Here is an 11,401-nt window from a genome sequence, read left to right as displayed (position 1 = left end):
CAATAAAAGGTATAAACTTATAGTTTGTGGAAAAAAACATGACAATTTAAAAGGTGGCATAAAAGAACTTATAAACATTCATTGCAAAACTACCTTTTCAAAAAGTTACATGCACATAATTTATTAAAGAGCTTAATAAATATTTTTCTAACTAAGATTTGTGTTTAACTTCATTTTGGCCAAGTAACATACTGTATACATAGCAGGTTAGAATATTTCACTGATTATGTTTCTTTTGAGCTGAAATTAGTAAAAAATTAAATGCTGTGGCTATGAAAAAAGGGCGACTGCTGGAGGAACCCCGTGGGCCCCTCAGGAAGTACTGGTGTTTGTTTTGGATCCACTCAAATGGTGACATTTGTTTTCTGGGTTCCTAAGTAGCCCTGCATTACTTTGTTTTTCACGGCATACCCTTTGGAGGTTTGTCTGTAGCATCTTTTTGAGGAATTCTGCAGGAATAGTTGCACATCAGCCGAGCAGAGCATCTAGAAGACCACACGGTTAGAAGCCCGGGCCCATGGTGGGCGGCGGGAGTGCAGCTCGGCAGCCGCTGGCACCATTTGTCAAGAAACGAGGTGCACGTACCCCGTAACGCGGCTGCTGACTCATGCAGCTGGACAGCGGCACCTTGTTTTTGAAAATTAATTTCTATGGCACCATTTAGAATAAAAACTCGATTCTAACTAGGAAACTGGGGGAACAAAAGACCAACAGTCCACAGTTACATCAAAATGTTTATTTTTGGATATAGACATTTAAAACATTCATCTCCAAGAACAGCTTCAATCAGGTATACAATAAGAAATAGACTTTAAATCCTAATACAGAAAAGGTAACAGAATTAATTTTTAAATGCTGCCGTAGACACTACTGTTAGAAAAAAAAACTTATAAATGAATTGTTTTGCACCAAAAAATATGCAAAGAAACTTGAAAATAGATTATTGTTTGCCATTTGTTTCTTTAGTTGCTGTTTAAATTAGACCCAGTGACTGATTGTCTCCAGCACACATCTAATTTGGCCATTTACTGCATTTGGCGAATGTGATCCAAAATATGATCTAGATAGTGCTTTTCACTGGAGGATTGACAAACACGCTACATACATTAGTGAATCTTCACACCACCTCAGTGAGGTAGGTTAGAAATATACAGAAATTGAGGCACAAAGAGGTAAGTGACTTGCCCAAAGTTCCTAACAGCACAGTCCCTGGAAGAGGAGGTAACTCTCCACATGGGACTCACGTGCCAGAGAGCCGGACAGGGACACCCTCGTGTAGCATTCAGGAAATACTTAGATAAAGCTGTAGCTGATCCTTTGAGTTCTCTGTACCTTAGAGAAGGGAAGTCTTTTGGGCAACTCTCCTACCCTGGCCTCTCGACTCTCCTCTAACTGTTCTCTTATGAACGCCTTCACCTCTTTGAAGACTGTAGCAGCTTTGGACGGAGACCAGACCTCTCACCTTATACTAAAAGTAACCTATTTGGTAGTATTTTGAGATGTGTCCGCTGGACAGAGAGTGGTCAGAAGCACAGGACTGGGGTGGTGCCCAGCAGGGCATGCCTGCTGCTTTCTCTGAGCCATTTGTTGAGGTGTCACCGCTCTCGTTCTTTACCAGGTATTAAGAAACAGAGAAGAACTGCATTTACCTAAGACAAGTTCACATTTCAGCTCTGATGTTCCATACAGTGTTGGTAAATGGTTTCAAGGAATGTGTGATCAATGTTTTATTTGCTACCTGAATTGTTTTTCTCTTAGATCAGGGATGTAGAGCACCAAGGGCAAAAGGTGCATGCCACCAGGAAAGCTCGAGAGTTGCCAATTACACTTTTTACTTCTGGTTTAATAGAAGGAAAACACAGTGGTATTAAAATTGGTCATGAGCAGCAAAAATTCAGGAATAAAAAACTCACCAATAAAAAGACTACAGTATAACTGGATAGGGAGTTCTTTAAAAAGAAAGGCATGAATGCGTATTTAAAATTCTTTCTGCTGTAAGGAATAATTTCCAAAAGTACATAGTAAGACTAAGGATACCAAGTTGTCTACTAATATTTTTCAGGCCTTCAGCCTCAAATATATATTTATTTATATATAATACTCCAGTGTGAACAGCAATTTGATGAAATGTAAAATGTCTCTCTTTTTTTTTTTTTTTAAATCACACACAAGTATTTATAACCACAGGGTTCACCAGAAATCTAAAGCAAGGAGCCACTAGTATAGAAATGTAGGATTAGAGTGACTTACACTTCCACGGATAGCTCTGATCAAAAGTTTTGAAATAAAATTATATTTTTTTTTACAATACCCAACATGTTCACCATCAAATACATTTAATATGAAAAGACAAATAAAAAGGAACATACATCAGGACAAAATGTCTGGGTAAACCACCGTTGCATTTTACTAAAGCCCACTCACTCTCCTTGCTTTAGAGCTCCTGGGTGGAAAGGGAGGCGAGCTGGATGGAGTGCAGTTGGCGACCACTGAAAAACACGAGCCCTTTCAACAATGTTGCAACACTGTTAGTTTTTGGTTTAAACACACACACACACTCACAAATGCTAAGTGTACACACCACCAAATTCTGCGGTCAGCTTTTCCAAGAACTACTGGGGAAAGTCTCGATGCTGCAAACCCTTGAGGTTGCCCGAACGCCGCCACCTCGTTCCCAAATGACTCAATTCACATTCTGCTTTGAGCATTGGCAATATCCCTTTTTCTGCAGCGGTGCAGTGCAGTTACAAGCGCCACACAGCTGTAGTTTTCCAACCAAACCACTTAGATATCATTGTGCTTAAGTGGGGACTGTCATTACAATACTGACACTTGCTTACTGGCCCTGTATTCTCTGTAAACAAGGAGGCTGTTTGCAACAACCACTTCAACTCTATTTACGGGAGGGTTCCCACAGCATACGCACAGGCACAGCGGTCTGTCTGCTTATGAAAAGCTGTGCATGTGCCTTGGTCTCTTAAAAGACAGTGCTCAAAGTGGAACCTTTGTGCAAACCTAAAAACTTAACGACACAGAGTAGCTCAAGCGGCCGCTTTGCTCCCACGTCGTCTGAAGAACTCTGCCACGCTAAGCCGGGCCTCAGGTGCTCACATCCACTTGCATTTCTTCTTTTCATCAAATAAGACTTTCACATGCAAGAGTTGTTTCTGAGCTTCTTCCAGCCCTCGTTCTCTTTCTAGTTTATTTAGAATCTGTTGACAATTAGAACAGTTATTTTAGATATTGCGAGTTTAACGTTATAATTGTTTTTTTTTTAAATTCCTGATGTTGTGAGTGGTACAATCTGTATGAAACAGATGCCAACATTTTCTTCGATTATTTACATACTCACTTTGCAAGTTGTTTTGCTAAGTCATTATCACAGGATCAACAACACTTGGGCTTAAAATAGAAGGCCGCAAGAAATACCAACTATTTGCTCACAAATATGGGACCAGACTTTCAAGGCCCTGCTTTATGCATTATGTCACAGCCATTCCAAGCACAGCAAGCATTCCTGGGCAGCCAGCATGCAGGCAAGTACTTCTCCTTAAGTGCATCAGGCAGGGGCATCCTGTCAGAGACAAGTACTCCCCCTCCCCTCCCCACCTGGACAGTGTAGTCCCTTCTGTTCCCTCCCTTCCCCTCCCCTTCCCTCCATGGGAAGGCTTCCCTTCTCACGTTTGGAAAGAGGGATGCTTATCATGTTTAAGGAACTCATTGCCTCTACCCTACCTTAGCTCTTCACTTGATCTTCAAGTAGCAAATGGAATTGGTGAGCTATTCTCACCATTGACATGGATAGCCTGTCCCAGCATGACTGAGTGGGGGGAATCAGGGAAGGGGGAATTAACATATTTGGAAACAACGCATCTGGGTTAAGGAGAATTAAGCATAAAGGTGAATGGTAGCTCGTTACTAATGGTTGTCAAAAGCCTGAATTAAAACAGTTGTTATTGAAATAATTGCTTATGTCAGAATTTCATGTAACTACAGATTCTGGAATCTAGGCTTAGCTTTCATTTTGAGCAGATTACCACGAAACCTAGGCTGGCCCCTTTGAACAAAGCCACAACCTCCTCCTCAGCGTTAACTTGAGTCAGTGTGGCTGCAGGTCCCATGAACTCACATGTGAACGCAGGCTGGTGGGCACATGATTCAGACAAGAGGGGCAGCCGCACGCAGGGTGTGGCTTAGTGCCAGGATGCCCACCTCAGACAGGCCTCCTGGCTTCCCTCTCTGGCAGTTTCAGATACCAGAGTTGTCTTGAGACCTACTGAATGCTATGGGCTAATCCTTGTGATTGCTTCATAGGTTAAAAAGATGTTTAGTAAAATCTTACCTCATCAAAATATTTTACGATGTATTTGTAGATTTCTGTCAAGGCCACTTCTTCATTAAATTCATTTTCATGTTTCTAAGAAAAAAATAAAAGCTTGTTGAGAGGCTCTGAAATGATCTTTTTTAAAAACAAAATCACTGAACAGAATCTTTATTTCTGATTGGAATGCTACCTTAGATTCCTGAGTTAAGAATTCTTCCATTTCTAAGGATGACAATGGAGGCAAATCCCTGATTGCTTTATAATAAGATTTTACTTCCTCTTTGTAGGTTGGGATATCCTTGGCATAGAGAAGTTTATTAGTTGGTGCTTCCTGAAAAAAAAACAAAAAAACAAACAAAAGGCAACCACACCACACAAATAAAACTCCACGGAGAATTTATCCCAGCACAGTGTAGCTGGGCCTCGGCCGCCAGCGTTGCGCCTGCTAGCAAGGCTGCGCGCAGGAGGCCTCAAGCGGTGCTGAGTGACTGCCTGCCTGCCATGTTGACAGTTCTGGTGAGTCACTGTTCTTTTTGGGCAGATTAAATGCTAATATATTCTGCCTTGCTCCCATAAAAGAACTAAATTATTATTTTTGCATGATTTTGAGTTACTGTAACAATGGAACTTATTTCAATCATAGTTCATTACTAATGGTTGTAAAAAGCCTGAATTAAAACATTTGCTCTCACCCTCACCCACCAGTGAGTTTGGCATTTATAAAAGGCTTGATTGTAGGTCTGATTGAACATTTTATATAACTCTAAAACTGGTAAGTAATTGGCAGTGGCAGATTTTCCAGCTTGTCCCTTATAAAGATCTTCCAGTTTCCTCAAGGAAGCACATGGTTGTTACATTGGTGGCTCTGGTGTCTGAATTTGCAAAGGTTCCCTGGTGGCTGTAATGGTTTTATGTAATTATAAAGAACAAGTAAGTGAAGATTTTGTATTAAGAAATCATTTTTTATAAAATTTTTCCAAATTCTCCTTGGGAGAAGTAGGCGAGGTAACAGGCATTTGCAGACTCCAGTGGCTCAGGGAGTGGCGTGATGATTTGCTCTAGAGGACAGCCTGATAGAGACATCACAGAGACTTCTTGTCAAGTTTAAGTGGAACTCACAGATCATGTGACCACTCATTCATGCATCCATCCATCCATCCACTCAGTAAACACTTTATTTGGCCAGTATGTTGCACAGCCATTGAGTATACAAAGACGGAGGTGGTTGGTTCCTGCACCCTGAGAAGCTCACCATCTGACGGGGAAGACAGATTTACAGCACTGTGACATGAATAACGAGACTATGAAAAGAAAAGACCACGGAGTTGGACAAGTCAGAGTCTGTAGTACTCGTGATCTCAGCCGAGATACAACCTCCAGACATCAGTGAGGGTCACTGTGTGTTACTTTTGAGGAAGAAGACCAAGAACCTGGTAAATAACCCAAAAATGGCTACTTGACTGTGAAGAAACAAACACCACGCAAGTGTTTTCCGGTGTGCTATGCTAAGACAAACCTTATCAGTCAAATGAAGAAAGCCTTGTGGAAAATGCACTGGGAAAAGTTCACACAGGAAGCAGTGAGACGGACTGCTGTGAGACTCCTGCTGTTGCTGGTATAGGAAACTGCACCAGGAAGTTCTGTGTTGGCTGAATGGCTTGTGAGTGAAGGAATGAGGGAGGTTTTATTAGATACCAGATTTGTGAGGCCAGAAAGACCTGAGGGAAGGGACGTGGATGCCCCTGTGAGCCCTTGGTATGTTTAGGAAAAGCGCGGAGAGTGATTGTGCCAGTGAACGACAAGGTCAAAGGAGGCCTGAAGTTATCAGAAAAGTGCGCTCTGTGCTGCAGACATCGGCTGGGAGGTCACAGGCGGCATTCCCCAGCCTCTAAGCAGGAGGCAAGGTCAGAAAGAAGACGTGGGACAGTGAGAAGGGGGCGCACGGGGGAAGGCTGGACAGCCGGCAGGGACCCAGGTAAGGAGATGGTGCCGTCCCAGTGGGCAGGGAATGGAGGAGAAGGACAAGGGATGAAAGGGAAGGGGTGGGGACGTCTATTTATTTATTTATTGCACAGGGTCTCACTATGCTCCTTGAATTTGTGGTGATCCTCCTGTATTCAGCCTTCCCACTTGCTGGGATTACGGGCACACATCACCACGCCCAGACTCTGTTAGAGGCTGGTCTGGCGTAGCATGCAGGTACCAGGGATTGAACCCTGGCTCCTGCGCTTGCCTAAACAGGTGCTTAGTCCATTGAGCTATCTTGTCAGCCCTTTGGGGACTTATAAAGTACTAACCAGGCTGGGGAGATAGCTCAGTGATCTAAGCGCCTGCCTGGCAAGTGCAAGGACCCAGGTTCGATCCCTGGCACATGCCACGCTGAGCCAGCCACCAAGTTCACGCGTGGTGGCACACGCCTGTAATCCCAGTGCTGGGGAGGCTGAGACAGGAGGATCACTGTAAGTCTGAGCAGTTTAAGGAGACCCTGTAGCAAATAAATAATTGAAAAAAAAAAAAAAAGTAAAGTGGTAACCAGTGGACTGAGGATAGAGGCTTAGAAGGAGAGTTAGAGGGGTGTAGGATGATGCTCACCACTCCACCCTGAGGGCCCAGGCAATGGGAGAGAAGACAAAAGGAAAACCCAGTTTGTTTTGCAGGAAGAGTGGTGACAAAGGGATGAAAGGCTGGCTCAGTATCTGAGAGACCATTAGCGTCCATTGCTGGTGCTATGAGGACGCTCCTACCAAAGAGCCACTCCTCAGCTTCCAGAGCCTTCTGAAACCCATTAGGTACAGATAGTACTCAGTTTAATTTATTTTCAAGTGCTTGGAAAAAACCAAAATATCTTTTTCAAAGCTTGCTCTATATTTTTTATCTTTCTTTGCTTTCTTGGGGCTTTTTATCAGCAAAGAAAACCATAGGAAAGCAATGTTCATGACTTGATTATAAACTGACAAACTGGTATTATTGGAAGCCTCAGACAAGGTTTTCTTCCCCATAAGCTGAAATAGACTTTTTGCAATACATTCAGATGGAATTGACTTAGACAAATAGTTTTATTTTGGGTTAGTCTATCAGGGTCCTTGGAATGTTTTTCTAAGAAACAAGGAAAGTGTATGTACTTCATGGTAGTTTTTCAGAGGTAAAATTCTGTAATGAGGTGGGGCTAATTATTTTGGTTTTTATTTAATGAATGAGATTAAACAATAAAAGTAAATGGGAGCCAGGTGTGGTGGCACATGTCTTTAATCCCAGCAGCAAGAAGCTGAGGCAGGAGCACTGCTGACTTTGAGGCTAGCCTGGGCCACATAAGCAGGTTTAAGGTCAGCCCAAAGTACAGAGCAATACCCTGTCTCAAAAAAAAAAAAAAAAAAAATTTTTTTTTAATTAATTTTTTAATTTTTAAAATTAGCATTAATTTTTGAATCTTAAACAGGAAAGCAAATTTACAGTGACCACAAGTGGCACTTCTTTTCAGCTGGGGTGGCTTAGGCCAACTGTCTATTCTCTGAATGTTCATAAGACTCCGCGCTTTGGATTCACAGGAATGTGGGAAGAGAATGGCTCAGCGGGGCCTTACCTTCCCTAGCTGCTGCTCCGTGAGAGAAAAGGCGTCCATGAATGCCTGGGCAATCACTGACAGGCAGCCATCTATGTGTGGCGTCTTCTTAATGTCAAAGACAAACTGCGGGTTCTTCAGGATGTTGACCCAGAAGCGAAGGGGAAGGCTGCGCAAAGAGAGCAAGCTCCGCTCACCTGGGGCCACCCGCGGACAGCCCGGCCTCTGCTTCCCCGCCTGCGACAGGGTCCACATCCTCACTGGGTGCACAAACCTGCCAGCCGGCCTTGGCCCCACACTCAGAACCAGAAAGGGTGGAGCACAGCGACCCAGAGGCACGACGAGGGGTTGGAAGCGGCCCTGGTCCAGGCTGGTGCAGACCGTCGGGATACACGAGCTGGTGGTCAGCAGGGGAGCCCTCACCGAGCTCCCCAGGCCTGACCTCACCCACAGACATTGGCAGCCTGCTTTTGGCCACACTGTCTTCCTGGACTCTTCAGCCACACTCCCCATAGTTACCTCAGCTTTCAACATCCCCGTGAGGCCTCTGGCCCTGGCCCAATGCTCACTGCCCTCCCTTCCTACCTCCTCTTACACTCTCCTCCCCTTTAATGTGGACACGCGCCATTTGCTGTCTGTCTGCAGCTGCTAGAATGCAAGCTCCGTGGGGGCACGGGTTTGTCTGTGCTGCACCCCAGAACCCAAAGATGTGGGTGCTTGGTAGGATCTTGGATAGAGTTGCACATGAATTCGGGCATCATTCAAGGTCCCTCTGGCATTCCCTTTGCAGCTAGGGCCTGGCTCACCACCTCTCCAGTGCGACTGCTTCCCTGGTAGCCTGCAGCATCAGACCTGGTGTGGCAGTAGCAGGCCTGAGGGCAGGAGTGAGCCAGAGCAATTGCTGGGATCCACCCAGATTCACAGGACAGGGCTGGCCCAGGGCTTGGCAACTTCTACTTTGAAAGCTTGTTGAAACTGCTGAGGCTGAGCTGAGCACTTGGACTCCTACTATATCATCACTCCCCCAAGTGCCAGCATAACCTCATTCAAATACAGGTAGTGAACCACGTTTGTTTTCTAAAGAGAAATTCAAAAATCTGTAGGCCCTGCCTTAAGGTAAAATGTTAAAATACAAAAAAAAAAAAAAAAAAAAAAAAAAAAAAAAAAAAAAAAAAAAAAAAAATCCAAAAAGCATAATTTGTGGGCATGGTGGTGCACACCTATAATCCCAGCACTCCAGAGGTTGAAGCAGGAGGATCATTGCAAGTTCGAGGTCAGCCTGGGCTACAAAGTGAGCTCAAGGCCAGCCTGAACTGTAGACCCTGTCTCAAAAAAAAAAAAAAAAAAAGAATACCAAACTATTGATTTTTAATTCTCCTGGTACTTGAGTGCTACATTTGAAAAAAGCATGAATTTAGACACTGCTTGAAAATTGCAAAGTGACATTATTTTAGGGTCAAATAAGACAATTTGTCTGAGGGGAAAAATTGTTTGATAAAAGCATAAAATACTACTCTTTCTTTTTTTGCTGCTCTAACCTTTTAGAGAGTCTTTTTTGTGCATTAAAGATAGCAGTGTTTTTAATTTTACCCTAAAAAAACAGGATCTTCTGCATAGCAATGATTTCATGTATTGTTTAAAAATAGAAACACAGCACAAAACTATTTTGACTTGATAGCTTACCTGGGCCAAAGATTTGGGCGCAGAGATAAATGAGCCCTTGTGGAAATATCTGTGCCCCCCTTTTAGTTAATATTTCCGTCCCAGATTCTTGAAGACAGTCAGTAATTGCCCACATTCCCACCTGTTTGTTTTCCAAATGTGTACAACATCAGGATCTGTGATTTTTTTGTTTTCAGCTTGGGCATCCAGAAAGTCAAAGAAGTACTTTATAGCAAACGGGGCTCTGCTGTTGGGTAAACTCCAAATGCTCCGGAAAAGCTTTTCAAGCACAGAGTGGATTGCCACCTGCCAGACAAAGCGCATGAGCGTTGGGAGATTAAAAAATATGGCACTGGTTTTGAAAACAGAACAGAACACCAAACTTAAGTTCAGGGAAAATGATGTGCCAACCAGAGAAAACCTGAAAAGAAAACGTGAAATCATCCAAGAAGGCCAACACAGTAAGGGCAAGGGTTCTGAACATCCTTGCCCAGGTTTAGATTTGCTTCCTAAGCTTCTTGCGGTGAGTTCCTGGTCATCGTAAGGAAGGGAAGATTTCTAGGCAACTTCTAGCAACTGATGGGTCGCTTGCAAGCCCGAGCACAGAAAGCCAGGAGCCTGGAGAAACTCTAGCGATACTGCTCTGTTCCCAGAATTTTTCCTGCTGCCTGTATTTCCATCATAGGGTTTTACTGTATGCTTTCCAGAGCGTTTGTGTATTTAACAAAAAACAGCTGGGCAAACTCTCTGGGAAAGCTAAGAAAAATCAAAAGGCCCAGGCTGTCCTCGGCCCACTGGACAAGTCTCCTATGGCCTAAGCAGACTCTCTCTGTCCCTGATCTACGAAGGTTGCCAAGTAAGTTAATTAGGGTCAGGTTATGTAGTAGCATTTCCATTGCTCATCATTTCGGGGGGAAAAATCACCACTGACTTAAGTTAATCCCATAACAAGCCACATAAAGGAGAATTTGCTCCTGATTTGGTATTCCACTGGCTTTCACATCTGGCACTTTTTAATGTGAATAGAATTCCTAATTTAAAAAAAAAATTAAATCAGTAAGATTTACTAGGCTTATAGTCATTGATCCTCCCCATTTTATTTGCAATTCAAAGAAGGAATTTTATTGCTTACCTATAATAACAAGTAAACAAAAAGGAATAATTATCCTGTCAACCTAAAAGATAACAATAGCAAGAAGGCAGGTAAAAGAACTTGGAACAATATTAAAATCCCTGATGGAAGATGCTATGGTAGAAATTTGTAAAATGCTGTTACCTTTACAATTTATTTGAAAAGAAAAAGAAGAAAAGCGGGGGACAGGAAGTGTTAACAATTTAAAGTTTCATTTTGCTTTGCTGGAAGGCACAAGGGATTTGTAACATTTTCACACTTCAGTGGAAATTAAGTCAAACACATCACGCACCCCCAAGGTACCCATAAAAGCACTCCCAGAACAGTAAGCTACCTTGGTCGACAGCAGCTTTGTCAAATACATTTCTTTTACTTTGAACTTGTGTTTCCCTCGATGTCTCTTTCCTTGCACATCTTGGAAGGCTTCCGAATCTGGTAAAATCTAAAGGGGAGGCAGAGTGGCCGCGTTACCCATGGCGACCACTCCTGCTCCAGCAGGCTCGCGATTGTAGCAAGGAGCTCCGGAAAGCCTCAACTCACCAAGTGGCAGTGCTCATCGGTGTACTCCACATCTGAATGCCAGACAGGGGGAGAAGAGAGTCCATTAACAAGTCCGCCACTGGCTGCCTGGCCCCCTACAAAGCCCTGCCTATGCTGTACCCCCAGGAGCCCTTCTGCTGGAGTCCTCTGCGGTGGCAACTTGGCTCCCGCCATCAGTGTGAGG

General features: G+C 43.6%; 1 protein-coding gene across 1 annotated transcript in view; it reads right to left on the bottom strand.

The window, feature by feature from the left end:
* Positions 1 to 721: 721 nt before the first annotated feature.
* Plxnc1 (plexin C1) overlaps positions 722 to 11,401 on the bottom strand; it is a gene marked incomplete at its 5' end in the record, with an annotated part of 142,047 nt that continues 131,367 nt past the window's right edge. The window contains 7 exons of the mRNA XM_004623905.2: positions 722 to 3,212; positions 4,343 to 4,417; positions 4,515 to 4,655; positions 7,905 to 8,052; positions 9,688 to 9,851; positions 11,012 to 11,119; positions 11,218 to 11,249. Of these exons, the coding sequence (XP_004623962.1) occupies positions 3,108 to 3,212; positions 4,343 to 4,417; positions 4,515 to 4,655; positions 7,905 to 8,052; positions 9,688 to 9,851; positions 11,012 to 11,119; positions 11,218 to 11,249 (773 nt within the window). The remainder of the gene's footprint in view (positions 3,213 to 4,342; positions 4,418 to 4,514; positions 4,656 to 7,904; positions 8,053 to 9,687; positions 9,852 to 11,011; positions 11,120 to 11,217; positions 11,250 to 11,401) is intronic.

Source organism: Octodon degus, unplaced genomic scaffold (genome assembly GCF_000260255.1).
Source record: "Octodon degus isolate 3935 unplaced genomic scaffold, OctDeg1.0 scaffold00004, whole genome shotgun sequence".
Classification (NCBI taxonomy): domain Eukaryota; kingdom Metazoa; phylum Chordata; class Mammalia; order Rodentia; family Octodontidae; genus Octodon; species Octodon degus.
This window is presented reverse-complemented; position numbering and strand designations above follow the sequence as displayed.